A 25,550-nucleotide genomic window follows, 5' to 3' on the forward strand; every position below is an offset into this window, starting at 1 on the left:
GAAGTCCCGCTAAAGAGGCAGCAAACGCGTCCTCGACGATTGGCTGGAGCCAGACTGGGGCGCGGTCCGCGATCGGTCACGCAACCGCTATATCGCCCCATTCGAATATTATCGCGACGCTACGTCGTCTCGTAGCAGTACGTCAAATCGACGACGAGGCTTGGATTCATCGATCTCACGTTTTCGTTTGTAAATCCTTCTCGAAAGCAAGCCGCGCGCCTGTGAGACTCGGGTCGAAATCGGTCGAGTAACACCTCGGTGTCTTAAGTAGAGTAACAAAAAAAAAAAAGAGAAAAGAAAACAGTCGAATTTCGCGCCGCCACCATGGTATGTTCTATCGATGATATTGTAAGTCGTCGCCCTGGTAAACACACACGTTTTCCTGCTGTCTATACTTACGTAGTTATTTGTTGTATTTTTTAACCGTGCTCTCTCTCTCTCTCTCTCCCTTTTACTATCACTACCTCTATCTTTCTATCTTTCTATTTATTTGAATATCGTTGAAAATTATTTGCACGTGCCGCCTGGGCATTTAATTATAAACGAGTCTTCCTTTCTCTCTTTCTAATCTATCTCTTGATGATCTTTGTTTTATTTTTTGTTTTATTTTTTATGCATCGTGATTCAGTAGCGATTAACAGTGTACGTCGTGCTCGGATTTTCTAGCACGCCTAGATAAAATGTGTCTAACCGATCAACCACTTCTGACTGAGAGAGATTATTTTGGAAACGTGATGGACGAGATTCTGGAAAAACGTGATTGTTTCTTAAACGGCGAATTGACGGGACCGTCTCTTTAAGACCGTTGAAAATAAAATGTGTTTCATTATCCTAAATATATTTATGTGTGATATAATATTGATCGAAAAATTGATTAGTGTGAAAAATTGATTCTTTTCACGGCTGTTACATTACAGTTTAAGGAGAATTGTTTAAAGCGGCGGTTCGAATAAATCTATTTTAATTCATAAACTGTAACCGGTATGTTTGAGTAGAATGATTGAGACTTTTCGATAAATTAAACAATGATTTTTTAATAATAAATCACATTGTCGCCATGAAATCATTAAAAATGAACATTTTTATTTAATTATTTTATAAATATATTAGAGTAAAACAATTAATTTAATTACAATATCTGTATTTACAAACAATAAATTTAAATATATATTTCAGTAACCTTAATTTTAATTAATAATATACTTTTTAATAAATTTTGATTATAATTATCCTTTATATCAAAAGGTTTCAATATTTTAGCATGCTTAGAATTGCACGCATGAAAATTCTATCTTGCGTAAAATATATACATATATTATAATCTAAAATCACAAAATAGTACATACTTATGATTTGAAAGTAAAGATGAACTTGTTTAACGGAGACTTTAAAGATCAAAACTTGTTGAATGAAATTTAACAGTGCACGAATGTTTCCTCCCTTGCAGCAGAAATGTCCAAATTATATCATAGGAACAACTTACAGATATCGCGAATATCTGTAGGATATTCATATGATATGTTCAGAACATATCTGCTGTGTGGACTCCAAAAGTAATTAGTTATTTTTAATTGAACGCGATAAATTCACTTAAATTAACAATTTGTGTGTGTAATAATTACGATTAGAAGAATGATAAAGATTTTCGATTGATAAGTAAATGTACTTAAAATTTTTGTGTAACAATTTTTGTGTAATAATTTTGATTGATAAGACTGATAAAGATTTTTGAAGTCCAATGTGGAGTAATTAAAAAAATATTTTGTACTTCGATAATTTGTATCTTTATCGTAATTTTTGCCATTTACAGGCTGATGAGCTGCCGCCAGAACAACTTGCCGGTATGTATTTAAATTCAAAGCAACTTGTTAATATCTAGCAGAATTTCCAATAAAATCGCAATAACAATAATTCTACATTAATTTGATTAACAACCGATAGTACAAGAAATATAAAGCAATTGTATTTGAACCATATATTATCTTTTTAAAAAAAAATTTTTTATTTTAAAATCTTCAAATGCGAAAATTGTTTAATGTTTACGTCAGTTCTGAAAATTGAATACTTTATTTATAAAGGCAGACAACGAAACGATCGAAACTTATCACATCCATTGATCTCGCTGTCAGTTGCTATAACGCAAAAATAGACATCCTCATATATTCCAAGAAAATCCAGGGAATAAACAACGGTAAAACGTAGTAGCCAAAAACAAATAGACATAAATCTAGCCATCTATACATATCATTTGGAATTTAATATCGTAAAGTTACGCGTTAAAGATTTTCGAAATTATTTCACGCTTATCGCGATACATTATTATAGTGTCTTTGATAAGACGCGTATTAAAAGATCAATTTTTACGATTTAATAATATCGCCAGTTTCGATATTCATTAAATATAACGAGACACGAGAAGCCCAATTTTACAACTCACGGTTACCTGTTAACCGAGGTTCAATTTATTCCTCATTTCTTTCCAATTCTAGAATTAAAAAGAGATGAGGAATAAGGTGAACTTCGGTTAAGAGTAAATCGTGAGTTGTGAAACTGGGCCATAGTCACGATTATATCAAATATATAAGCAAATTTAAGGAAAAGTATTTAAATCGCAATCTTTCCGCAACGAAGAAAATGTGCTGGTATAGAATCATTTTTAATATCGCGACGGTGGCTACGGGATTAAAAATAGAGCTCTCTTTTACAAATGGAACATGGCAATTGAGCGTCGAGCACGGATAAATTTTCATTGCTTTCGCCGAGTTTATTTATGCGTTTGATCCGATCGGGGGCAGCTGCGGAGAACGCGGCTATGTATAGCTACGTAGAACGGAATGAAAAAGCAGCGTCTCGCGCGACGACAAAGGCGACGACGATCGATTTCACGAATATATATCGAAATGAAAATAGAAGGGAAAAACCGCGATAAAGATAGGAGAAAAAAGACAGAGGAAAGGAGAAAGAAAGGATAAGCTTTCTCGCTTTCTTTTCCAATTGTTTGCGATCGCTGGGCATATTCGCGCTCTCGCGCTTGGAGGTTTTCAGACGGATGTCTGGAATCGCGCGCAGCCTCCCGTTGCTGAATCAAGACGCAGTAATACGCGGAACATTCGAGACGTAACTCCCGCGAGTTACGAATATAGCCCTCGAACGAGATACGGTTCTTCGGGAGCGTACCGAAAATACACCGGAAGATGTAGTTTTTTTTCACGCTTCGCTGATAACAGGATTGACTGACCACGTAAATGCGACCATGACCAAACGTTCCAAAACTTTCACGTATATGTTACACAAAATATATACCTATGTGTGTATTTACAGAAATAGGAATTTATTATGTATATAAGATTAATATTACATAATTATATATGCGATATATGTAATTATATAAATCAAGATTGAATGAATAAACAGCTGATGGACACTTGTGACTTTCTCGCACAAAAACTTGAGTATCTCAGTGAAAAAAATGAGGAAATTTTTAAAGGAGAAAGATAAACCTCTTAATTGGTATTCAAATTTAATCTCTATGATTGTCCCAAATTACATAGAATTCAAAATTGATATTTTTTTAATACACTATTAATTAAAAACTGAAGAAATATAATAAATTCTTATTTATGTTCACATAAACGCACACAAAGAATAATAATTACATATCTAACGCAATGTTCCAATATACATTAAATTAGATATTAATATACATATTACATATGCATTAATATTCCTTACGATTTACGATTGCTACACAAAAGTTGGCTTATCGCCGAATAATTTCGCGTTAGGGTTAAAAATAAGGAAAACTGGAGTAGGAAGATACCATACGGTAACACGATACTAGTAACGTAAATGTCGAAAGAACTTTCAAAATCTGGATCGCGCGTTAAATCGGAGCAGTTAAATCAAATTAAATCAAATGCAATATAGATTCGTCGAAAATGTCGTAAGATCCAAATGACACGTGTGGTCGCAGGCGTGAACCGTGTAATCGCGCGTGATTTACATAAGATAAAATAACGATAAATAAATATCACGTAACCCATCGACGTGAATCGATCAGGCCAAATAAGCTCAGCGCCAACCGTCCCAGAAGGACGTTAACATACAGTCTAAATCTGTATCGCCCCGTTTAATGTCTTTAACCGGACGATTTATTGTTAGCAAAATTAACTGTAGGAGAAACCGCCCAGAAAAGAGAAAAGTCTTTCATTTCTTTTCAAGAATCTTCAATTCTTTGCGAACCGTCGAATTCTAGCTACATCGAATAATTAAAGAAAAATAATTGTATTAAAAAAGTTTGTCAAAAATTTCTTTATTTTTGCTACACAAAAGTCTGTTTCGAATTCGCGGAAATCAGATAATAAAAACGTTTTTTAATGCGAAAATATAATTTTTTGCAGTTCTGCGCAAAGCTTTCGATAGCTTCGACAGTGGAAAGAGCGGCAGCATCCCTACTGAAATGGTCGCCGATATCCTTCGGCTAATGGGACAACCGTTCAACAAGAAAATCTTGGACGAGCTCATCGACGAGGTCGACGCCGACAGTAAATATCATTAATTGTATTAATTACCTACGGCGCCACATTCAACAATGTTACAACACGTACGACGAATTCCGAAGCCTATTTAAAGAATATTTATTGACCAAACGTAACAATTGTTTATCTCTCTATTTTTAAAGTGTTTACAGACATTATGAACGGTCTCTACCGAGTTGTTGTCAAATGTCGCACAATTTAATGTGCCGTAACACAGTATCTCTCGCAGTAATTTTATTTATAGAATTCGTTGTACTTTTGCACACCATCTCACATGTAATATCCGCTTGCAGAATCTGGGCGGCTTGAGTTTGATGAATTCGTCACGTTGGCAGCGAAGTTTATTGTTGAGGAGGACGCTGAGGCGCTGGAAAAGGAGCTACGAGAAGCTTTCAGGCTTTACGACAAGGAAGGTAATAACAATTGTCACGAAACTCGTAATAAAACTAAAATATTAGGTAAAGCTCGTTATTTTACGAAGTTTCTTCAATGAAAGCATGGCTAACAATCATTTTAATAACAGCAACTATTTTTTTTTTATAAATTCAAGTTATTTCGTAGAGATTTCAAAAACAGCGATCAATGTTTAGAAATGTGAAAATAACACGTCTTTACACAAATTATGCAAGCACATCATATATTTAAGACATTTTTCTAATTTTTTTGATAATTGTAATAAATATATACGTATAATTCGAGTCTGATTTTTAATATTTTTTAATACGATCAATCTAACATTCTTCACATGAAGATAGTAAAATCAATACTCTTTCGATATGGCGGTAAAGTACTATATATGCTTTTTAAAGATATGTCAACTTTTTCCATATGGTTTTTTTTAAGATAAAAAAGCTTTAAACTCTTAAGTTGTTTTTTCTGATTTTTCTCATGTCCCTTTCTTATAATCTCTAAAGTGAGGTTGCCATATGGTAGTTGATAATTTATTTCAAGAAACAAATCAGTTTTACAGTGTGAAAAGACTTGGCGTGACAAGCATGAGATATGCGCCGAGGAAATTTCAGAATACGTTTGTACAAACAGGCGCATTAAGTTCGCATCAGTTTCGTTATATGCGAACGTAAAAATAAGCCGGAGATTCCCGATAGAGGAAGCTCACGTGGCGGCCGAGAGCCAAGAATGTCGTAACACATCTTTCATGAATTACGATTATGTCGAGGGTGTAGCGTATGTATTTTAACGTGGCTGGCACCGAGAAGATAAATATTGCAGAGCAGATAAATTTTGCAATTACTATTTGTGTCAAGTGAAAGGGAGATGAGTACTACGTGCCAAAATAGATTCTAAGGATATATAAATAATGCAGCAATGTAACAATATTCTCAGATTCTTACAAGTGCAAGAGGAAAGATGATATTATACTAATCATATTACAATTATCTCATGCGTACATCATTTAAATATTATTAAATCTTTACAAAAATCCTTATAGAAATTCAATTTAAAGATATATTTCCAAGAGTTGCTCAAACCAGCCGTTTCAGTGACAATTAAAAAGATCATGCGATCAAAATTAATCTGATATTCATCAATTTTCACCTCCTTTTTGTCGCTGAAACAGCCAGTTCAAGTGGCTAAGAAAATGTGCCTTAACACTAACCAACTTAATTCTTAAAATAAATAATCACTACTTTCCAGTATTGAATTTCTGTATAAAAAATTTGTGATTCTCTGTACATTTTATCTATTCTATCAGGTAATGGTTACATCCCAACGACGTGCCTACGCGAAATCTTAAGAGAATTGGATGATCAACTGACGAAAGAAGAATTGGATATGATGATCGAGGAAATCGACTCTGATGGCTCCGGTACAGTAGATTTTGATGGTACGTTTTTAAAATTTTCCTCTTCCTTCTCTTTCAATGAAATATAATGTCCAATAAATTACAATACAACTTGCAAGACAATAATCTACCACGACAGGGTTAGCGAAACAGAAAAGAAAATTCCTTGACTTTTCTCGGTTTTTTCTGATCGCTAACATATAAGACAAATCTGTATAAGATAAAAAATTTAAATTAATTTTATTGAAGAAGATAATTTCTTTATAAAGTCATTTATCTTTCGGTACTATGCCGGTTTTAATATTTTTGATATATCATATACAATTATAAAATTTATAAAACAAAAAATATTTAATTAAAAAATTCAATTCATTTCATTTCTTATGAAGAATAAGCATATGTCAGCGTATATCAATGTCATATAAGTTGAATAGAGAGCCAAACGATTTATTTATATGCGGGCGTGCTGGCAGATCGAGGATGCCACTGATCTCGCGATTCTGTCTATTTTTATATTCGTACTTAATAAATCGCAGCGATTCATCAAAATCACACGTCCGTTCCAATTTCTAATGAATTTCGCATATAATATTAAGAAATATTAGAATGTAACCCTTGAAATGATAGAAAGATTTGTAGCAAATTAGATGTGAAATTCGATTCTTAGTACTAATTTGTATTTCTTACAAGAAATTAAGTAACTTTCCTACAACAAACTATAATTTAGTGACATATAGTTAAGTGCTTATAAAAAAAGAAAATTTATTGTGTTTCTAAAAGGGAGATATATCAACAAAATGAACATTACTGTAACATATATTGTATTTTTTCTTTTCAGAGTTTATGGAGATGATGACCGGTGAATAATCACTTTGAATGAATGGTGAACTGCTTTTGAATCCAAAGACACTTATGCAATCCATGCAATCACGTCTTGAAATTAATCATTCGCGTGTTTATGAGGAATTAATGCACATCGAGTTTGTTCGCACAGAGATATTTTCCATTTCATGATTAGTCTCGAAAGCAAATTCCCACCATAAACGTCGCATCGAATGAATTGTACTTTCTGCTTTTATACACATACGTCATATTTATTATAAAACAATAAATTTTACTTTCATACACTTACATAAGGCTTGGAATTTTTCATTGAAAAATTAGAATATTTATTGTTAATAAAACAAGATAAAAATCTAATATCTTCTTATTTAATAAAGTAAATTACTTTCTTCATGTTTGTATATACGGATATAGAAAATTTATAATACTTCTTTACCTATTTAGAGACCAATATTTTTTTAAATATCTGTACTCAAGCACATTTTTTTCATTCTGTTTTGATTAAAACCTGATATAAAAGACGTTACTGCTATTACATTAATTTTTAATGTTTTTAACTTATTTGCAAAGAGACTAAATTATATAACATATTTATTTCTGTAAATGTTTTATTTTTATATATAGTTCTTTTATTTTGTTTGTTTTTTTTTATTACGTAATAGACAAATAGATAATTTATTTTTAGACTATGACTCCTAACAGTTTTCATACTAGATAACAAAAATACAAGTAAAAAAATTGATAATCATATTTATTATATTATAAATTGACTCTTTAAAAGTTAAATTTTAAATTATTAGTTATGGAGAAAAAGAAAAAGAGCAATATTTTATGTGACAGTTATGAGCTAAACTTTTTATTTATTTAACATTTAATTATAATCACATTAAATTTGAAATTCCTTTATAATTGACATGTTGATAATCGCAAACATAACGTAGAATAACATGCTTAAAAAAATATAGTTACTAATCATAGACTAGCAAGTTTACTGATTACAGTGGCACCTAGTAAGTCTTATAAGTAAGTCCGTACGAATTTTTATATACCTAAAATTTTATTTTTACGATAAAAACATTTGCAAAATAATGATATTTGAAGAAAGTATTGGTACTTGTCTGAAAAATAAAACATAAGCTAGAATTTATGTAATTTCTATGACTTAGAATATTGTGTTCTGACATATATAGACGTGGACTAGACTACACTTTATGGAGAAATAATACTAATAATTTTATTTAATTTCTCCGTTTTTTAACAATACACACAGAGATGTATGTACCAGCTGCATGTGTTTATATTAAAGTTTTATCTCAATATATATAATCTCTATATATAAATTATTTTACTTATATATTATTACCAACTATATTAAATATAATTTAATTTAATTATGTAAATGTTGGAATGCTTAGATATCAATGGTCCTCACAATAAGAATGAAAAGGATTTCTTTGTTATGTTTCATACGTTACGCATATATAATAATTTCATATATCTTTCCTACTAAATAGTTCATTTACACAAAGAGTAACGTCTTGTAGCACCAACAGAATGAAGACTTTTATGGCAGTCATAAAACATATCATTATCACTTCATAAGCTACGTGTGCGTTTCTTTTTACTAGATAAAATATAGAAGAGCCGTAAAGGCTATTAACAAAATTTGTTTCTCTTCTTACCGTTAATAAATTCTCAAAGTTACTTAAACAAGAGTTTGCAAGTCATCTTCGTCCAAATCTTGATCAGACGAGGGAATTAAATGTCACATTCTGAACAAATGTGGAAATTCGTTGCTAATTTCGCGTACTACTTGCTGGTCTTCATGACTGTCTGCCGTTTCTTCGCAAAATATCCTAGTGCAGAGTACAAGATATACATGTAATAAAGTTTTATAAAAAAAATACAATAATAATAATATTTATAATATTAATATTTAATTATTTAATATTTATAATAAAACGTAATAGAGGACATTTATATACATCTAAATCTTTACCTTGTAAAACATTTTAATAAATCTCCAGATCGATGACGATGCTCATTATAATTGGATGTGCGTAGAACTCGGCGGCAAAGTTCCAGATATTGTCTACGCTGTCATTACATATATAAAATTATACATATTAAATATACATATATTTTTAACAAGTCCAATATGAAATTATAACACAACATAATGTAATACCTTATCTCCGGGAAACATATCAAAAAGTTGTCGTAGTATGATGTCAATAAGAACTTTTACGTCGTTGGTGTAAAAGAGACTTGCTATGGCATCGTTACTAAACAAGTCGACAAAAAGTTTTAGTACAGAGTGCGGCGGTTGTGGCTCATGATCAAATATTCGTACCGGATCCTCTGCGGTAAGGTAGAAGTTTGTCAGCTCGAATTATTTCTGACATACATATTATTTGTAATAAAATTTACCTTCTCTATTAAAAAGAAATAAAATTTTTTCAGTAAAAGTCTTGGCTACAGTTCGCTCACGTAGGGCGTTTAGAACGATATTCTCAGAAGTTGTAAATTGTAAATTGTAGGATAATATCAAATTTATGAACAAATCTGGGATTTGATCTTCCAGATCTGTATCAGGTGGTGTTTCTATTAGGTCCAGCAGGAACGATATAAAATCTGAGCCAAGTTGTTCTGTGTAAACGAATCAATAAGAAATATATATTTTAATTTCTATTTTTAATAATGATATTGTATAATCTATTTTATTCACCTAAATGCGTGACTGGCATGGGTTCACCCATTGAAAAAATCATTGTAAGCAATAACGAAGAATAATTTAATCTTAATACATTCCTGGGATTACTTTTCATATCTCTGTAAAAACCAGAATTTTTGTTATTAGTTAAATATTAGTTAAATATACTTCATTATTAAATGTCTTATTACTCATACCTTGCTAATTCCATTGGTAGAATACTATTTAACATTATAGTTAGTACCACTGGATCTAAACTGCACATAACGCCAAATGATTGCAACAACAGTTGCCTAATAGTCCATCTCGTCTCCATTTGATAATATTGTATTAATATAGTTACGCCATTGTATCGATCTTGCCTTAAAACATATCTCGATACATTTGCATCAGCATTAGTCTGAAAAAAGGTAAACGTATGAATATATCAATCATAATAAAATCAAATTAAATCAAGTAAATCATATTTATACCACATTTTTAGTATTAAGAATAATACACATATATATTTCTAAGAGCATTCATGTAAATTTGAAAAAAAAAAAAAAAATCTTAATTGAAGAGTTAGAAACAAGCAATATTAAGAGTTAAATATAATACTAAGCGTGTGGTGTCGATATAATTCAAGTTATTGCCTTATTTCATAAAATTAAATATACCAATATTTCGGTCAATTCTTTGATATATTCCACGATAATAGATTCATCTTCATAAAGCATCCAACTTCTTTGCTGCGAATCTTCCTTGCACGAAGTCAATTCGGTAAAAATAATTTTCAATCTGTTAGCGTCGTAAGTTTCTTCTATACTCATTTTTGACACAGTCAACGGTGTTTGTAGCTGATGCAGCAAAGCATCGAGATAATGACTTACAGTTTCTGGCAGCAACTGCTGCAGGCTAGACACTACAACTGTGACTGCTACTTTCGACATTTCATGACTAAGTTGAGTATTTTTGCGTACTTGATCGAGCAATTGGTAAGCACTTCGCGAGTTAATAGCTTGTAAAGAATTGCTCTTTATTGGCGAGCTGTTCTTAGCAGGCGAATTGCTTTTATTTGGCGAGTTGCTGCATATGTTTTGTATGCTACCTTGCGAGGAGGTTTTGCGAACTTCAGTAACCGATGTCTGGACTTTTTGAACAGTGTCCGAAGACGTCTGACGAGGAAGTGATTGAACATGTTGCTCGTCTCCATTCGGCCGTTGACATTGTGCAATTGCTGGAATATGATCTGTGTTATTACTGCGAAGAGTTGTTTGTGCAGTTGCGTAAGAGGTATTGCTTGGCGCTGATCTAATATCTGCTTCTGTATTGTCACAAGCAATCAAAGAATGTGTTTCTTTAGATATAATGCTGCAATCTAAATCTGGTGGTTTAGGCGCTTGTCTTTTGTTGGATTTTTTGCTCAGTTCGATTTGTTTCTTCCTTTCTATTAGCTTTGCTAAGAGATCTTGCTTGTCAGGCTGCACTGACTCGCTATCCTTCTTAATTTCCGTTTCTAAAGTCAGTATACAATCTTCCAAAAAATCAATCAGGAACTGGGGCTGTGCCTGTGAATCAATCAATAATACAATAGACCTGTTTTAAAGTTTGTTCTTTTGAGCTGAATTTCTCATACAATTCATCTTTTTCTTTTCCTCTCCGATGTGAAAAGAAAGAAGAAACATAAGTTATGCAAGAAGCTCAGTTAAAGAACAGTTCTTTTTTTAGCTAAATATCTTGCACAGTATATCTTTTATTTATCTTCTCTCTTTAGGCCTGTTCTTTTTAGCTGAACTTTTCGATTCATAGATCATCTTTCCAATCTTTTCTCTCTTTTTTACATGGAGAGAAAAAGAGGAGAGATAAAAAATGCAAAAAAGTTCAGCTAAAAACAATAGACCTTTTTTCTCTACAGTGAAAAGAAAAGGGGAAAGATACACTATGCAAACAGTTCAGCTAAATAGAATAGGCCTAAATATTCGTATATGCCTCAAACCAAATTTCACATACCTTCACAGAGGCAACATAATTGGAGGGTATGTAGCCCAGACGTCCTCCTCTGTTTACAACTTGCCACCAGTTTTTCTGCTTAACATTACGCTGCAGCAGAATGAAATACTCACCTTCCCGGAAGCTGAGAGTCTTGGCAAATGTGGCCTTGAAGTCGTACAAGGCCTTAACCATTTCGTAGCTATCCGCAGCTGTAAAATATACAAAATGTAAAGAGAGAGAAACGAGAAAACGAAAAAAATATATCTTGAACGTGTGCCTCCGAAGGAATATAAATACGGCGAGCTTACCTAACCTAGTCGCGCTGTTATCGACGTTATCCTCCATCGTGAAAAGCAAGAGTGAAATGCAACGGTCTCGACGGCGACAACGCCCAGGTGAAAACCAGAATGCCGAAGAACCGCCTACTTACTTTCGTTCGCGTTTGGACATCTCATTTCCCTACCACTTGCCTTTTTCTGTCAATGGTTTTTTGCTCCGACCGGCCTTCCCGTGTGTGCGCGTGTATATTAATCACCTCTCGCTTGCGATTGACAGTACTGACTCTACTGATACACGGATCACGGATCGGCTGTTACCGCGAGATCGACATCGAATTCGTCGAACTATCGCCGTTCACCCATTCACTCGCTCGCTGTCGCATGCTATTGCACGAGTTACAAATTCGTGCGAATTATCGATCGTGCGTATCATACCGCTCCCGTTTTATAGAATTTTAATACTGAAAGGTACATTATATTTTGAGTATTAAAAACACTATTGTTCAATAAGATGAAATATTCATTCTATTCTATCTTGATATACAATGAAGTACTATAAGATTTAAGTTTTATTTTATTGTAATATTAAGAGTATCTGAAATAAGTTATTTGTTCTACTTGTGTGGTGAAAATTTGTCTCAGAATTTTATACAAATTGAAATACTTTTCAGAAATACTGAGAAAGTCTACATCTTTTGTTAGAATTCTTCATATATATATGAATTCTGAGATTTAAAAAATTTTATAATTTCTGAAAAAATACCTTGAACTTATTCAGATTTTATAACATTTCATCACAAATTATAGGATGAGAAATCTTAGAAATGTCAGAATATTTCAGAATTCGCACATATGAAAAATTCTAGAAGAGATATAGAGATATTTTTTGGCGCTTCTAAAGAGGGTTCCAATTTATATAAAAAATCTGAGAAAATTTTTAAAGTAGAAGATTAAAAATTCTAAATTTTTTTAAATTTTAATTTTATATTAAAATTCTGAGAAAAATTTTTATCATGAATTTATGTCTAATTACTTTCTTTGAACAATAGTATTTTTAATACTAAGTTAGAAAATTAAAAATTCTAAATTTTTTTAAATTTTAATTTTATATTAAAATTCTGAGAAAAATTTTTATCATGAATTTATGTCTAATTACTTTCTTTGAACAATAGTATTTTTAATACTTAAAATAAGCAATTTTCAGTATTAGATTTCTGTAAAAATCGGTCTACCTCTTACTGAATAAAAAGTAGACTGATTTTTACGGTATAATTTTCTTCTACTCAAACTTTAATTTACACAATGATAAGCATATCAAACGAAAGCGCTTAGGTGCAAATAAAGCAAATTTATTTCAGAGACTATCAATATTAAGTATTAACTTCTACCAAATCTTATCGTATTTTATCATATATCAAGAAAAATTGAATGTTGCATTTATTAATAATGACAACACTAAAAAAATAATAAATGTGAAAAATTTATTAATAACTTTTATGATACATTTCATAGACTTAAATTATCTGTACATATATAGATTAAAGTTATATTTTGATTTATGTAACGATAAATCATGTGGGCGCAAAGTCTCCGTGGATTATGCAGACTCAAACATGCCAATACCCAGTAATAAATTTCTACGTGAAAAATGTAGCGTTAGGACAGATGTGTTTTTTGTCGGGAAGGTACGTAGTAGATAAGATTCCGAGTTTGTTTTTACATCTGGATTGTGCGAAACATTGACATCTTCCAAACTCATCTCTTCTGCTAATTTTATGAAATCCCATAATTTCAGTGTACAGTCCAAGGAACCTGTCAAAGTGACACAATCAATTATTGTTTGATATATTTTTATTTGATTTACCTAAAGTGATGAATAATGAAAATACCTGAGACTAGAATATTGCCATCCCGACTAAACGATAAGCAATGAATATTCCCTGTATGACCAGATAAGGCCGCAACAAGGTGACCGTGAGCCAAATCCCACACAAGCACACGATGATCTGCCCCAGCTGAAGCTAAAAAGCGACCCTCTGTTGAGAAAGCTAAAGAAAAAATCGATCCTTTATGCCCAGTCATCAATCGGACTTGATTTCCAGTTACACAATCCCATAATCTCACGGTCATATCGCTTGAACCACTTGCGACATAATTCGAATTTGGATGAAACTGAATTACCTATAAAGATAATGAAATAACAGTTAATTGTTTTATCTAACGACCAAACAGAGCACGCAGCATGGTGGATAGCGCGCGAGTCCACCATGCTAGACTCGCGGACAAACCCTGTCTCGATTTTAAGATGTTGCACCATCGAGCGAATAAATGATCAAACAAATAAATTAATGATAGTAAATGTTAACTCACATCAATATCTGAATAATGACCAGAAAATATTCGTAATGGTTGATGAGAGTCAGTCGCCCATAATCTGGCAGTTTTGTCATTCGAGGCACTTGCAAAGTAATAACCGTGCGGTGAGAATCGTACGCACCACACGGGAAATAGATGGCCTTTGTAACAAACGACACATGTCCATGTGTGCAGTGACCATAGCCTTACTGAACAATTAAAATTATTACACCAATTAATTTATCTTTACTGTACTAATATTACAGTAATAATTACACCAATAACTTTCATTACATGATTGAATAAACATTAAGTAATATAATCAAGTCTTACTTGTGGTATCTTCTGATGACGAAAGAAGAAGATTTCTGTCTGGACTAAATGAAAGACTGTAAATTGGCCCACTGTGACCATACAGGTTTTTCGTAGTTTCAGATGTTCGTTCATCCATCATTCTAACCAATACGTCTTCTATAAAGTTTTTTGCAACACATTTTAGAATAATATAAGTAAAATAAATTAGCTTCTATCATGAGATTTTGTGTTACCTGCTTCTCTTTTAACATCTTGTAATGGTTCACCCGTTTTCATCAACCTCAATTTTTGTGGAATTAAACTCCACACTTTTATGGTAGAATTACTAAATCCGGTAGCTAATAAACTTGAGTCCTCTGCTATTTCTGCCGCTGTCACACTAATTACAAAAGAAGATTTATGGAATGGATATTAATGAGAAAATTTAATTTCATATACTTACGTGTAAACAGTGTTTAACATAGTATAAAAACATATAGATGGTAATGTGTCAGGTCCAAGGACGACTCTCTTTGACGCTTCCCTCAAGGACTTAATTTTTTCCAGTTTATCTGCATCTTTCCTAAATTGAAAAGATGTAAATTGTGAGACCGTAGAGAAACATCCTGTTAATTCTTTAACACCAACAGAAGCAAATCATTAAAGAACCTGCAAGACATATTTATCTTACAGATTAGGTAACGGCATTCTGCCCACAGCCGGTGCATTTGGATCAGATTTCGTCTTTTTTGAAAATAAGGGATCTTTCTTAGCCTTTTTCTTTTTTGGCTTATCACCATCTGTACCACCTTCTTTATCATCTTCCTCTTCTTTATTTGGCTCTATACATTGAATATCTGGTTCCTTTAAAAGTCCGTAATAGACTTTGACCTTGTTATCTACATTTTAATAATTTGTTAATAGACATTTTTTTATAAAACATAAAAATAAGGAATAATTCTCTTGTTATAAAGAAATTTTATTACCTTGCCTGGTAGCCTCTCCTACCATAGCTCCAGATGTTGCTTCTATCTGTTGTTTATTACGAGCAACACCTTCATACATATCAAAGTAAAGATGCTCCTGTATGATGTTTAATAAAACACTATGTTTCTTTTCTTGCAAATGTCGTTTTAGTATCGAAAGAGTATCCCTCGACATTCTGATTATAAACTGGTTAGATCTGCAAGTACAGATATCAAATAATACTTAGGATTAAATTATACTTAGGTCTGAATAATATTCATCATATATTGCTCGCTTCTATGCTTACTTAAAAGTGTCGGTTAATTCATTCCCTGCCATTTGTTCCCGTTTTGTTACATTGGATAATCTTTTCAAGTCATCCTGATAATACTCTTGTAAGTTTCCACTGAACTTTTCCATGAGTTGTTTTGCTTCTTGAGAATGATTATTATAAACCAATTCCAAATACATGTGCACCAAAACTGGATATAATATGGTTCCCAGCTCATGCTATCATTATATATAATCTTGTATAGAATATAATATAATCTTGCATGATACAAGTTCATATTAATACTATCATTATATATACTAATCTTCTGCCATTAATATAAGACTTTCAAAGTACAACCGATTTTTGGATTGTCAATTCTGATAGATAATTTTAAATCTATAAAAAATAAGTAAAACACAACTCGATTTCTATAATAGGAAAAAAACTTGTTAAAGCTTTCAAAAATACACAAGAATTTGTTGAAATTTTTATACACTCTGAAATAATATAAAAATTTGCACTAACAATAAGTTCAAAGACAGATTGCTAATGAAAAGTGTACAATTACACATTGCCCACGCAACAGGAGATTTAATAAATATAAATCATTATTTTATATAGTAAATTATATTATATGAAATAATATATAAGCAGACTTATTCAAAATTTAATTCGTAAAAAACTCTTTCCCTTTCCTTCATTATTTCATTGAGCAAGACAGAACAAAAATAAAAAAGAAATGGAAGTTAAATTGATCGTACACTGACTATACAGGAAGAATAGACACTAAAGCTCTACAGTAACTGGCTACTTTAGAATCTATTCTTTATTTTCTCTCAACGAGATGATGAAAAGGAAGAAATATATAACTTGTGAATAAACGAAGTTTTGAACAGGTATGATATAAAGCTGCATATTTATATTGTAATATTTGACATAAAATACATGTGCATATGTACTAATGATAACTTTGGCTCACTTTATAAATATCCAAGGCTCCTTCCACAAATTTTTTCAATTCGCTATATGCTTTCTCATATTGTGCAGGATCACCTTCGCTTTTATAAGCAGAAAGGACACTGGTCACATCAGAATCAGATTGTTGAGAGTCATCAATCGAAATATCAGTAAGATTAGCTTCTTTTCTAAATAATTCCTCAGTTCCCTAAAAACACAAAATAACAAAAATACGTAGCTATTTGTTTGTAATTATGCGTGTGAGTAAAAAAAAGATCTATTTATTAAATTTTTCAATAACACCGAATACAGGTTAGGATTTGGAAACGAAAGAACATTTTCTAACTTACCTTAAAATTGTGCTTCTTCAAAAGCTGCAAAACTGCGAGCATGGTATTTTTATCGGTATCCATATTTGGACAATTATCTCTATTATTATAACAACCAAGAGAAACAAATATCTGCAACGGTCAAAAACCAACCAACATAGCTTACGGCTTGAGTGAAAGCCAACTGAACCTAACTGAGAACAGTGAACACTGAATTATATTCTTTTTCACCGGAGGTCTGTTAATTACATCTGTTTTCGCTGGCTAAACTAGTGTACACTTTTGGAACTTAAAGTGAGATAGATATACGTTTGCGCCGTTTGCGGTTTGATTTGATATTTGTTTAAAACGAGAAAGAGAGTTCTAGAACAGTTTAGTGCAGAAACAGAAAACAGACTACGGAATAGTGCGCCGGTGCGCGGCGCCACAGTCGCGATTATCGATAGTCCCGAGATTGCGATTCTCGTGATTTCAATAAATTTCGCTATCGCTCGTAGAACGCGCCACGAACTGTAGATTCTGTGCTCGAGTTGTTTCACGTTCCTTACGATTTTTTATCATTTATAATATTCTAGAAGCATATCTCGTGCACGGGAGATTGTCAAGGATATTTCTCTTTCTCGAATGCGTTCGTTAATACATGCTTTACTACCATATACTCGTTGCCACGATCGGTAGTGAATTTCAAAATAATTCCGCGCCATCGTAATCTCGTAACGTCGCGTTAAGTTACATTAACACAAAGACAATTTAATCGACGACAGATGATTTTTTGCCCTTCCAAGTTCCTCAGATCGATTTGGAAGACTCTGGTATCAGCATTCTTCATCTGCAGGTTTGGAGTGGAGCGAGAAACGCAACATAGATCGTCAAGTATGTGATATCGTTATTGTTTATAAAAAATATTTATGCTTGATTTATGCTTCGGTTTCCCTAAAATCCTAAAATTCAGCCAATAGGGCTGCCAGTCATAATTGATCCTAACTGACATCTGTATTCCATTTAGGATTTTAGGATTAAAAAATCGAAGCATAAATCAGGCATTAGTTGACATAAGCCTATAAATAAGTTCTTACTTGTCAAGCATAAATGGTTTTTTCTTTCGATAATTATTCGAACGATGAACACTTTCAAATTTTAATAATTATTTTTCCACTATGCCCTCTCTCTATAAATCTTATTTCTCTTCGTAATTAATATTAAATAATTGAAATGGGATTAAGATCGAGATTGGAATTATTTAACGATTGTAATTACCATGTAATTACAATAATTTCAATAATTACATTGTGATTGTAATTATTTAACAATTGTAATTACTTTTTGTCATTAGAAATTCACTAAATTGTAGTTTCATAAAAACGTATTCTACAAGTTTGTACTTTGTCTAGATTTTTAAATATAATTAATGAGCGTCTAAAAAAGTTTCTAAATGAAAAATTTCCGAAATATACGTTTTACAAACAACTATAAGCACTCAAAATAAAGGAATCTCATCAAAAAGCTTTTGTTCGACAGTTTATTACATACATTGTGCCAGTATAGAAATATTATACAAATTCGAAGATGCTTGAACGAATTACGAAATATTAAATTTACATGATCTATGTCTTTCTCTTTTTTTTTCTTTTCTAATCATGTTACGTACAAGAGAGCGGTGTACAATTCAATTCTCTATTCGAAAAGGCTTGGCCACGCATGTTGTGTGGTGAATTTTCGTCGCTGCTCCCGCTAAATGAAGTTAATTAATAATCAATGTTATACAGAGTTCATTACGCCTTCTGTTTCGCCCAAGCAGATTTTAATGTCGAAAAGTACTCGCAATAAAATTCCGTTTATTCCGAAAATGTTAGCTAATGATTCTGCGAGACTAGAAAGCAGTTTGTGAAAGTAACACACATTAGGCTGCATTCGAGTCTTTTTTTTTTTTTTTAGTTTAAATGAAGCGCAAAGTCTTGAAAAATTGTTACATTCAGTAACATTTACGAGAAATTGAAATAAGAATATTTTTTAAAATTAACGGCACATAAATACGAAATCGATCTGACTTAAAAATCTGACCTTTAAAACGAATTTAAATTTTATTTATAAGATTCAAGATTTAAACTTTGAAATTAATTTTTTTTAAATATGTTTTTTTTTTCGATTACGCTTGGAGAAGTACTCCTGCTTAAAAGTAGAAAAACAAATTTAACGATTCTGAGGCTAATTGCTTGTTTCAAAGATTAGGAACTAAATAAAATATAGAAATTACATAAAAATTTCTATTTATATTATATTTATATATATCAGAAATTAAATGAATTTCTTTAATATTTGTCGCCTAGTACATATAATATATATATATAATAGTTATATTATATATAATATATATAATAAAAGTTACCTGAATTTCTAATAAAAATATCATTAAACGAATATATATTATATATAGTATAATATATTATACATTATATGTAATTAATTCTTATTAATTTTTTCTGAATTTTTTTTGGCTCGCTCCTTACTAAATGGATTGCACGATCCATTAAATTATAACTTTTTTTTTGTATCCAATTATATAAACGAAGGAGCACCGCTCCCTTGTGCTTCTTCGGTAACTAAGCGTAATCCATCTCTTAACAAGCCAAGGCGTGTGTCGTACAAGTACAAAGTCGCTTTCCGTACAAACTTGAGAGATAACGCAGAATATTAACAATGATAACGGCAACTTTCCCGTCGAAGATGGTTAAATAAAATTGTATCCTTTCGCGAGTATATTTCTGCCGTTACGAAACTTAACATAACTGGAATAATACAATTATCAATGTAAATTCAGTGTGCCTATATATATCTGTATATATATTCCATTATTCGTATTCTACGCTACAACTTGCGCCTGAGTACATTATGATTTAACATTGCTTAGATTTACAGCGAGTAGCAAATATGTACAGTGTATTTCCACAGTACTGGATACCGAATCGCATCTCCTTCTGGTATATACAGGCAGTTAACGACGACACAAGCCGTTTACAAATCTCCAGCGAAATTGATATTATAATTTTACACAGGCAGCGAATTTTCATTGTTACGTTGGTAATAATGTAATGTAATGCAAAACAATAGAGACACACGGAAACGCCACGTTTATTAAAAATCAAAATGGCGGGAATCAAAATGATATAATGCTCGGTCTGGCCAGAATTCGGTTTTATATCAATAAGCTGATAATATACAGGATGTTCAAGGTTTTTGAAACTTTTGTACGCTCAATGATTAGACGGTTATTTTTGCAAACGTCCTTTGTCATTTCAAAGAAATTATTTCATAACTAAAATAAAAATACATTATTCATGTACGTCCAAGACAGCGACATTGCCCCTCCTTTCCTTCGCTGCTCATTTTCAGTATATTCATCACTTGTCGTTTCCGAGCCACTTTTGGTAGAGTAATGCGATACGAGTCTATTTAATTATCGTCGAAAGATCGATGCATCCTTTGGTATCTGAATTGTTCCTCCTATATCCATATGTATCACGATGTTCCCTGGTTCCGTGGCCGCTCCATATTCGCCGTTGCAGGCATCTCACCGTTATGACGAGCACCACGACGAGAGTCGCTACGAAAGCGAAGGACGACGGGGGCGTGGTAATTTTACGTTCATTCCTCGCACGACACTATGGACTTCCCGTATCGTGGTGAAACGAGTCACTGTCACTCTCGACGTAGGTCACGTAGCTGTCGGTGCTGTCGGGATGCTGGCCCATGTCCGGCCCGCCACCACCTGGATGATGAGGCCCCGGGGGCGGTAACGGTCCGCCTCCACCGTCGCTCATCGGCCCGCCAAGCATCCCTGGCGGGGGTGCCAATTGTGGCGGTGGTCCCCCATGCAAGTCATAGCCGTGCATCTGCAATTATTGCGATAACAACACTCGATTTTCCGAGTAAAGACAATTCCTGGCATTCTTCTATGAATATACTGTGGCTGCCAAAAGTTTCCAGCCAATTAAGTAATTTCATCGTGTTGCTCAGATAAATAATCTTTACAAATAAAAAATCTAGTATGCAAATACTGGAATATGTTTCAGTATTTAAATTATCATGGTCTCAAAATAAGAATTTTATTAACTTATAATACAAAGTGAAAAACATTGATTAAAAAAGTATGTCGTCAAATTATCTAGGCCAGAATCTTTTGGCAGCCACTGTAAATCATTCTCTTTCATTCGTGTCTAGTTATATTTGTAGGAAGATATTTTCTTTCAACAAATTTTGTTCATGTCTTGGCGAACATAAAGATTGAAGCGAAAATCGAATATAAAGGGAGAGTGACGAAAACGTAAACGAAGCTCCTAGAAAACGAAAATTGAGACGAAACGTGAAAGAAGAATAAACGTCTCTTTCATTGTCTCAATTTTCATTTGTGTCCTAGATGATTCGTTTACGCTTCTGTCATTCTCCTCTTACATTCGATTTATTCGCTCGGTTTTTATTTTCGCCAGGGCGAAAGTCGCCGTTCGAGACTACACTTTCGATGATATTTTGCAAAAATAAGAAATTAAATGTTTTGAATATGGTTACCTGAGACACCAAATGGTGGAACGATGGTGCATTAGGATCTAGTCGTTCCAAGTCTGTATGAAGCGCAAATTCCGACAGTGCTTTCCACGGTGGCTGATAAGCTTGAACTTCCAGAGGCGTCATGCCGATAGGACTCTCGTGTCTCACGGGGCTGCTGGCAACCATGGGTATGCCATGCATGCCGCCGAAGCCCAATTTACGCCCGTCCTGAAATAAAAAGCGCTTGGTTCCATTAGATCATTCATCGAAATATCGTGTTATACATGATGATTTATTCTAAGTGTCTACTTCAAATATCTGGAAAGAAAGGTATTAAAAGATGTATTTCAAACAAAAGCTGTTTGATTTTGAAGGATAAAAAGTTATACCATCTATTTGTTCTCGGATGTTGATGCGATCATGTGACTTCAAAATTTTTAAGTGAAAACTATCATTTTTATTGCATATTTCTGTACTGACCTCGAGATATTTTTCAAAATGTTACTTTTAAATTCCATTTGAGTGAAAATTTTTTCACTTAAAAGCTGTCAAAGTTTAAGGGTGTATCCAATATTTAAAACGCCTGTCTAAATTATCTTAAAAGAAACATTATAGAAAAATGTCAAACTTTTTAAAAAACTTATTAAGGGGATTTTAAAGTCGTCTATGTTATCAACTGAATGTTTTTTGTATTTCCTTTTCTATTATCATCTTGATCAGATTTAGAAGTTTTTTTTCATAGTAAAAAAGATGTATATATTCATATATGTTCGAGTACTTTATATCAAGAAAATGTTTTTAGTTCATATTTTTTTCTCTACTTTTCTTTTAATCCAATAATTATAACGTCTAGAGCTGTTAAATTGTAACAACATTTTCTTCATATAAAAGTTCTGCGATCGATATTACGAAATAAGAGTACACAGACTGCGTAAGGAAATAATGCTGAGTTTTTCAAAGTAGACTTGACATCAACTATGAAAATATATATATAATGAGAAAGATATACGTTTTTATTTTAAAAATTGAAATAATTTTGACATTACTTTTCAAAGTTACACTCATAACATTAATTCTTTTCACCTTCAAAACCAAACAAGTTTTATCTAAAATATTTTTTCAGATACCGTGTTTCTCTTGAGATAATTTAGACATTTAAAGTGGTACATATATATATATATATGTACATCTTTAAACTGTGATCATTCTTAACTCGGGAAGTTTTTACTTAAATAAGATTTGAAAAGCATTTTTTAAAAACATCATAACATCAATTAAAACAATAAAAAATTTAATCTGCTTAAAAATTCTAAAATATCTTAACGTGACATTGACATCATATTTATGGTCAAATGGGTGGCATAACTTTTTTCAAAATTTCAAAAGACAACTTTTATCTGAAATATTCTTTTGTTGAAAAAAATTTTTTCCAAATATTCAAAGTGTGCATTTAAAATGAATCACTCTATATGTTCATCTATTCGATTTACATTTTTTTTTTGTGGTTATATTTTTGTAACTTTCAATACCATTGTTTTCACGATTTTAAATCAGTTACAGAAATACTTAAATTTCAGAGTTATGACATTATAATTGTGAAAATCATTTTATCTTTTCTGAGTGAGATCGTTGAATAAGCACGAGTTGCCACAGTTACTGTCAGCAAAAATGGCAGACGTTGGTACGCAGCTACGCTACTTTTTTTATAAAAATAAATTCCTGAACAACTCTGTCCTCAAGCATAAGTTAGTACATTCAACAGTACGTTCATTCATTATTCATTTAGTTAATTGAATTCAGTTAGTTTTTGGCATTGTATTCATCATCAAAAGGATATAACGTCCCGTTAAGTTTGCATCTATCTATACATTGAAAATTGGCAATCGCAAACTAAAAATCAGAATTTGACCAATCAAATAATTTTAATCTTTATTCGTTTTGTTTCAATCATTTCGATTTTAAATCTCTATTTCGTTTTTAATGATCAATACAGTCTAATATGGATTGTAGTTGTTATAGGCGATGTCATAGCTCGTTACCTTCTCTTGCATTTGCTGCTTCATGGCGATCGTCTTCTTCTTATCTTTGCATCGCTTATTCTGGAACCACACCCTGATCACGCGTGGACTCAGCCCCGTCATTTCGACGAGCTGTTCCTTCATCAGAGCGTCCGGTCGAGGGTTTGCCGCGTAGCAGGTTCTCAGGGTGTGTAACTGCTTCTCGTTGAGAACTGTGCGTACCCTCGTTGGCTTTCCGTCGGAACCGCCGCCACTTTTGTGGCCACCGGAACCGCGAACGCCACCGACGCCCGCCTTATGCGATCCGCTCTCAGATCCGGAATCTGCAAGCATAAACGTCGAGAATCCTCCCTCGTGGTGGTCGTAGAGCCGAGCTAAACGAATACGTTTTCCAAATATATAATATCAATTACAAGCAAATATAAGCAATACAAATTACGGGACATTCTCACAGCACGCTTCTAGACACATCCTGGAAACGTCCTTAAGACGTTCAGAAGATATATAAGAACGTTCTCTGGACGTCTTTAGGATATAACGTCCCGTTAAGTTTGTATCTATCTATACATTGAAAATTGGCAATCGCAAACTAAAGATCTAAAATGTGTATGGGACTTTGAAAAGCGCGTTTTAAAGGATGCAAGATATTATTTATTCTTAAAGAGAATTAAGCTACAACGTAACGTACAAATAGTATAAAAAAAGATATATACACGGAAAGGACGGTTTTCTTGAAGTATCTAAAAAAAATTAGATACAGATCTGAAAATAATTTTGTTGGAATATCAAAATAACTATGTATGACTCAAGCTGGTTGCTAGAATATCAAAATTTTTTTGTAACAGTGCCCGTTATGTTCTCGTACAGCAAAAGTGTACAAATTATATCATAAGGACAATCTGAAGATCGCGTAGCACGTATAAAATATTCGTATGATATACCCGAAATTTTCAGTTGTGTAGATTTTATCGTTCTACATAATTATTTTACATCTTAATTAATTCTTAATACGTAACAATTAATTTAATAATCTCATCAGAAAAATAATACATTTATGTAATCTTTGAATATTTCAACAAAATTATTTTCAGATTTATATCTATAAATTAAATTTGTAAATATTTGTAGATCAGCAATTGTTCTTTCCGTGTATATCTAAAGTATTTATTGGGCTTGAATCACTGTGGCGTTTGCGTAAGTAGGTGTTAATAGAGTTTGCAGGAAAAAAATAGATGTATTAGAGAAATGTTTTTCGCAAAGCTAATTAGTTGATCTAATACGGAGACTTAAGAAAAAGATGCTGTTATTTTTATGGTAGCGATAAACTGACGTAAGCACGCGAATTGCTCCAACTGTGAAATCGCAGAAAGGAAGATAAACGCGAGTTCACGTGACGATTGTAAATCTTTCGAGTCTTCCGGATTCTTCGTTAACGTTTTTTTCGACAGTTACAAAGGGCGAGTGTGCGGTTGCTGGTCTACCCGCCTCTCGGGAAGATTTATCCGCGAGAGCATCGCGTTCGCGAAACGAAGCATCCCGAGCACGAGGTACGGAAGAAGGGAACGCACGATACGATTCCGGACTATCTTCCTAACCGGTCTTACAAAACGGTCGAGTCCGGCTAATGGGAGATCCGGATACTGGTTCAGCATGGCGGATCAACGG

General features: G+C 32.7%; 4 protein-coding genes across 8 annotated transcripts in view; 1 reads left to right on the forward strand and 3 right to left on the reverse strand.

Annotated features, from left to right (window-relative positions):
* Positions 1 to 21: 21 nt before the first annotated feature.
* On the forward strand, positions 22 to 7,473 carry TpnCI (troponin C type I). Of its 2 annotated transcripts, none has more exons than XM_018502751.1 (6): positions 22 to 348; positions 1,811 to 1,841; positions 4,401 to 4,544; positions 4,832 to 4,951; positions 6,253 to 6,384; positions 7,181 to 7,473. In XM_018502751.1, the coding sequence occupies exons 1-6, from the start codon at positions 325 to 327 to the stop codon at positions 7,207 to 7,209; spliced, it is 480 nt and encodes a 159-aa protein (XP_018358253.1). In that variant the 5' UTR covers positions 22 to 324; the 3' UTR covers positions 7,210 to 7,473. The 2 variants fall into 2 exon arrangements, with proteins under 2 accessions (XP_018358253.1, XP_018358254.1); XM_018502752.1 differs by having other exon boundaries at positions 25 to 327.
* Positions 7,474 to 8,592: 1,119 nt separating this feature from the next.
* On the reverse strand, positions 8,593 to 12,577 carry LOC108758063 (NCK-interacting protein with SH3 domain). The gene is made up of 9 exons (XM_018502833.1): positions 12,181 to 12,577; positions 11,891 to 12,081; positions 10,558 to 11,448; positions 10,096 to 10,298; positions 9,914 to 10,017; positions 9,616 to 9,834; positions 9,374 to 9,546; positions 9,185 to 9,282; positions 8,593 to 9,041 (listed from the first exon to the last, which is right to left on the reverse strand). Exons 1-9 carry the CDS (start codon positions 12,215 to 12,217, stop codon positions 8,951 to 8,953), a joined length of 2,007 nt encoding a protein of 668 aa, XP_018358335.1. The 5' UTR covers positions 12,218 to 12,577; the 3' UTR covers positions 8,593 to 8,950.
* Positions 12,578 to 13,701: 1,124 nt separating this feature from the next.
* Taf5 (TATA-box binding protein associated factor 5) lies at positions 13,702 to 17,500 on the reverse strand. The gene is made up of 11 exons (XM_018502834.1): positions 17,347 to 17,500; positions 17,019 to 17,204; positions 16,073 to 16,275; positions 15,786 to 15,982; positions 15,491 to 15,698; positions 15,263 to 15,382; positions 15,054 to 15,199; positions 14,839 to 14,976; positions 14,521 to 14,714; positions 14,040 to 14,331; positions 13,702 to 13,962 (listed from the first exon to the last, which is right to left on the reverse strand). The coding sequence occupies exons 1-11, from the start codon at positions 17,407 to 17,409 to the stop codon at positions 13,748 to 13,750; spliced, it is 1,962 nt and encodes a 653-aa protein (XP_018358336.1). The 5' UTR covers positions 17,410 to 17,500; the 3' UTR covers positions 13,702 to 13,747.
* A 3,111-nt stretch (positions 17,501 to 20,611) lies between these two features.
* tup (LIM1_Isl and LIM2_Isl domain-containing protein tup) overlaps positions 20,612 to 25,550 on the reverse strand; it is a 38,131-nt gene continuing 33,192 nt past the window's right edge. Inside the window, exons 4-6 of one of the 4 annotated variants that reach the window (XM_018502860.1) lie at positions 23,907 to 24,208; positions 21,889 to 22,095; positions 20,612 to 21,215 (exon numbers count right to left, since the gene is read on the reverse strand). In XM_018502860.1, the coding sequence (XP_018358362.1) occupies positions 20,985 to 21,215; positions 21,889 to 22,095; positions 23,907 to 24,208 (740 nt within the window). In that variant the 3' untranslated portion in view covers positions 20,612 to 20,984. Of the gene's footprint in view, positions 21,216 to 21,888; positions 22,111 to 23,906; positions 24,260 to 25,550 lie in introns of all 4 variants that reach the window. The other 3 variants (XM_018502859.1, XM_018502858.1, XM_018502857.1) reach the window with 3 other exon arrangements.

The sequence above is a fragment of the Trachymyrmex cornetzi genome, unplaced genomic scaffold (genome assembly GCF_001594075.2).
Source record: "Trachymyrmex cornetzi isolate Tcor2-1 unplaced genomic scaffold, Tcor1.1 scaffold15, whole genome shotgun sequence".
Classification (NCBI taxonomy): Eukaryota; Metazoa; Arthropoda; class Insecta; order Hymenoptera; family Formicidae; genus Trachymyrmex; species Trachymyrmex cornetzi.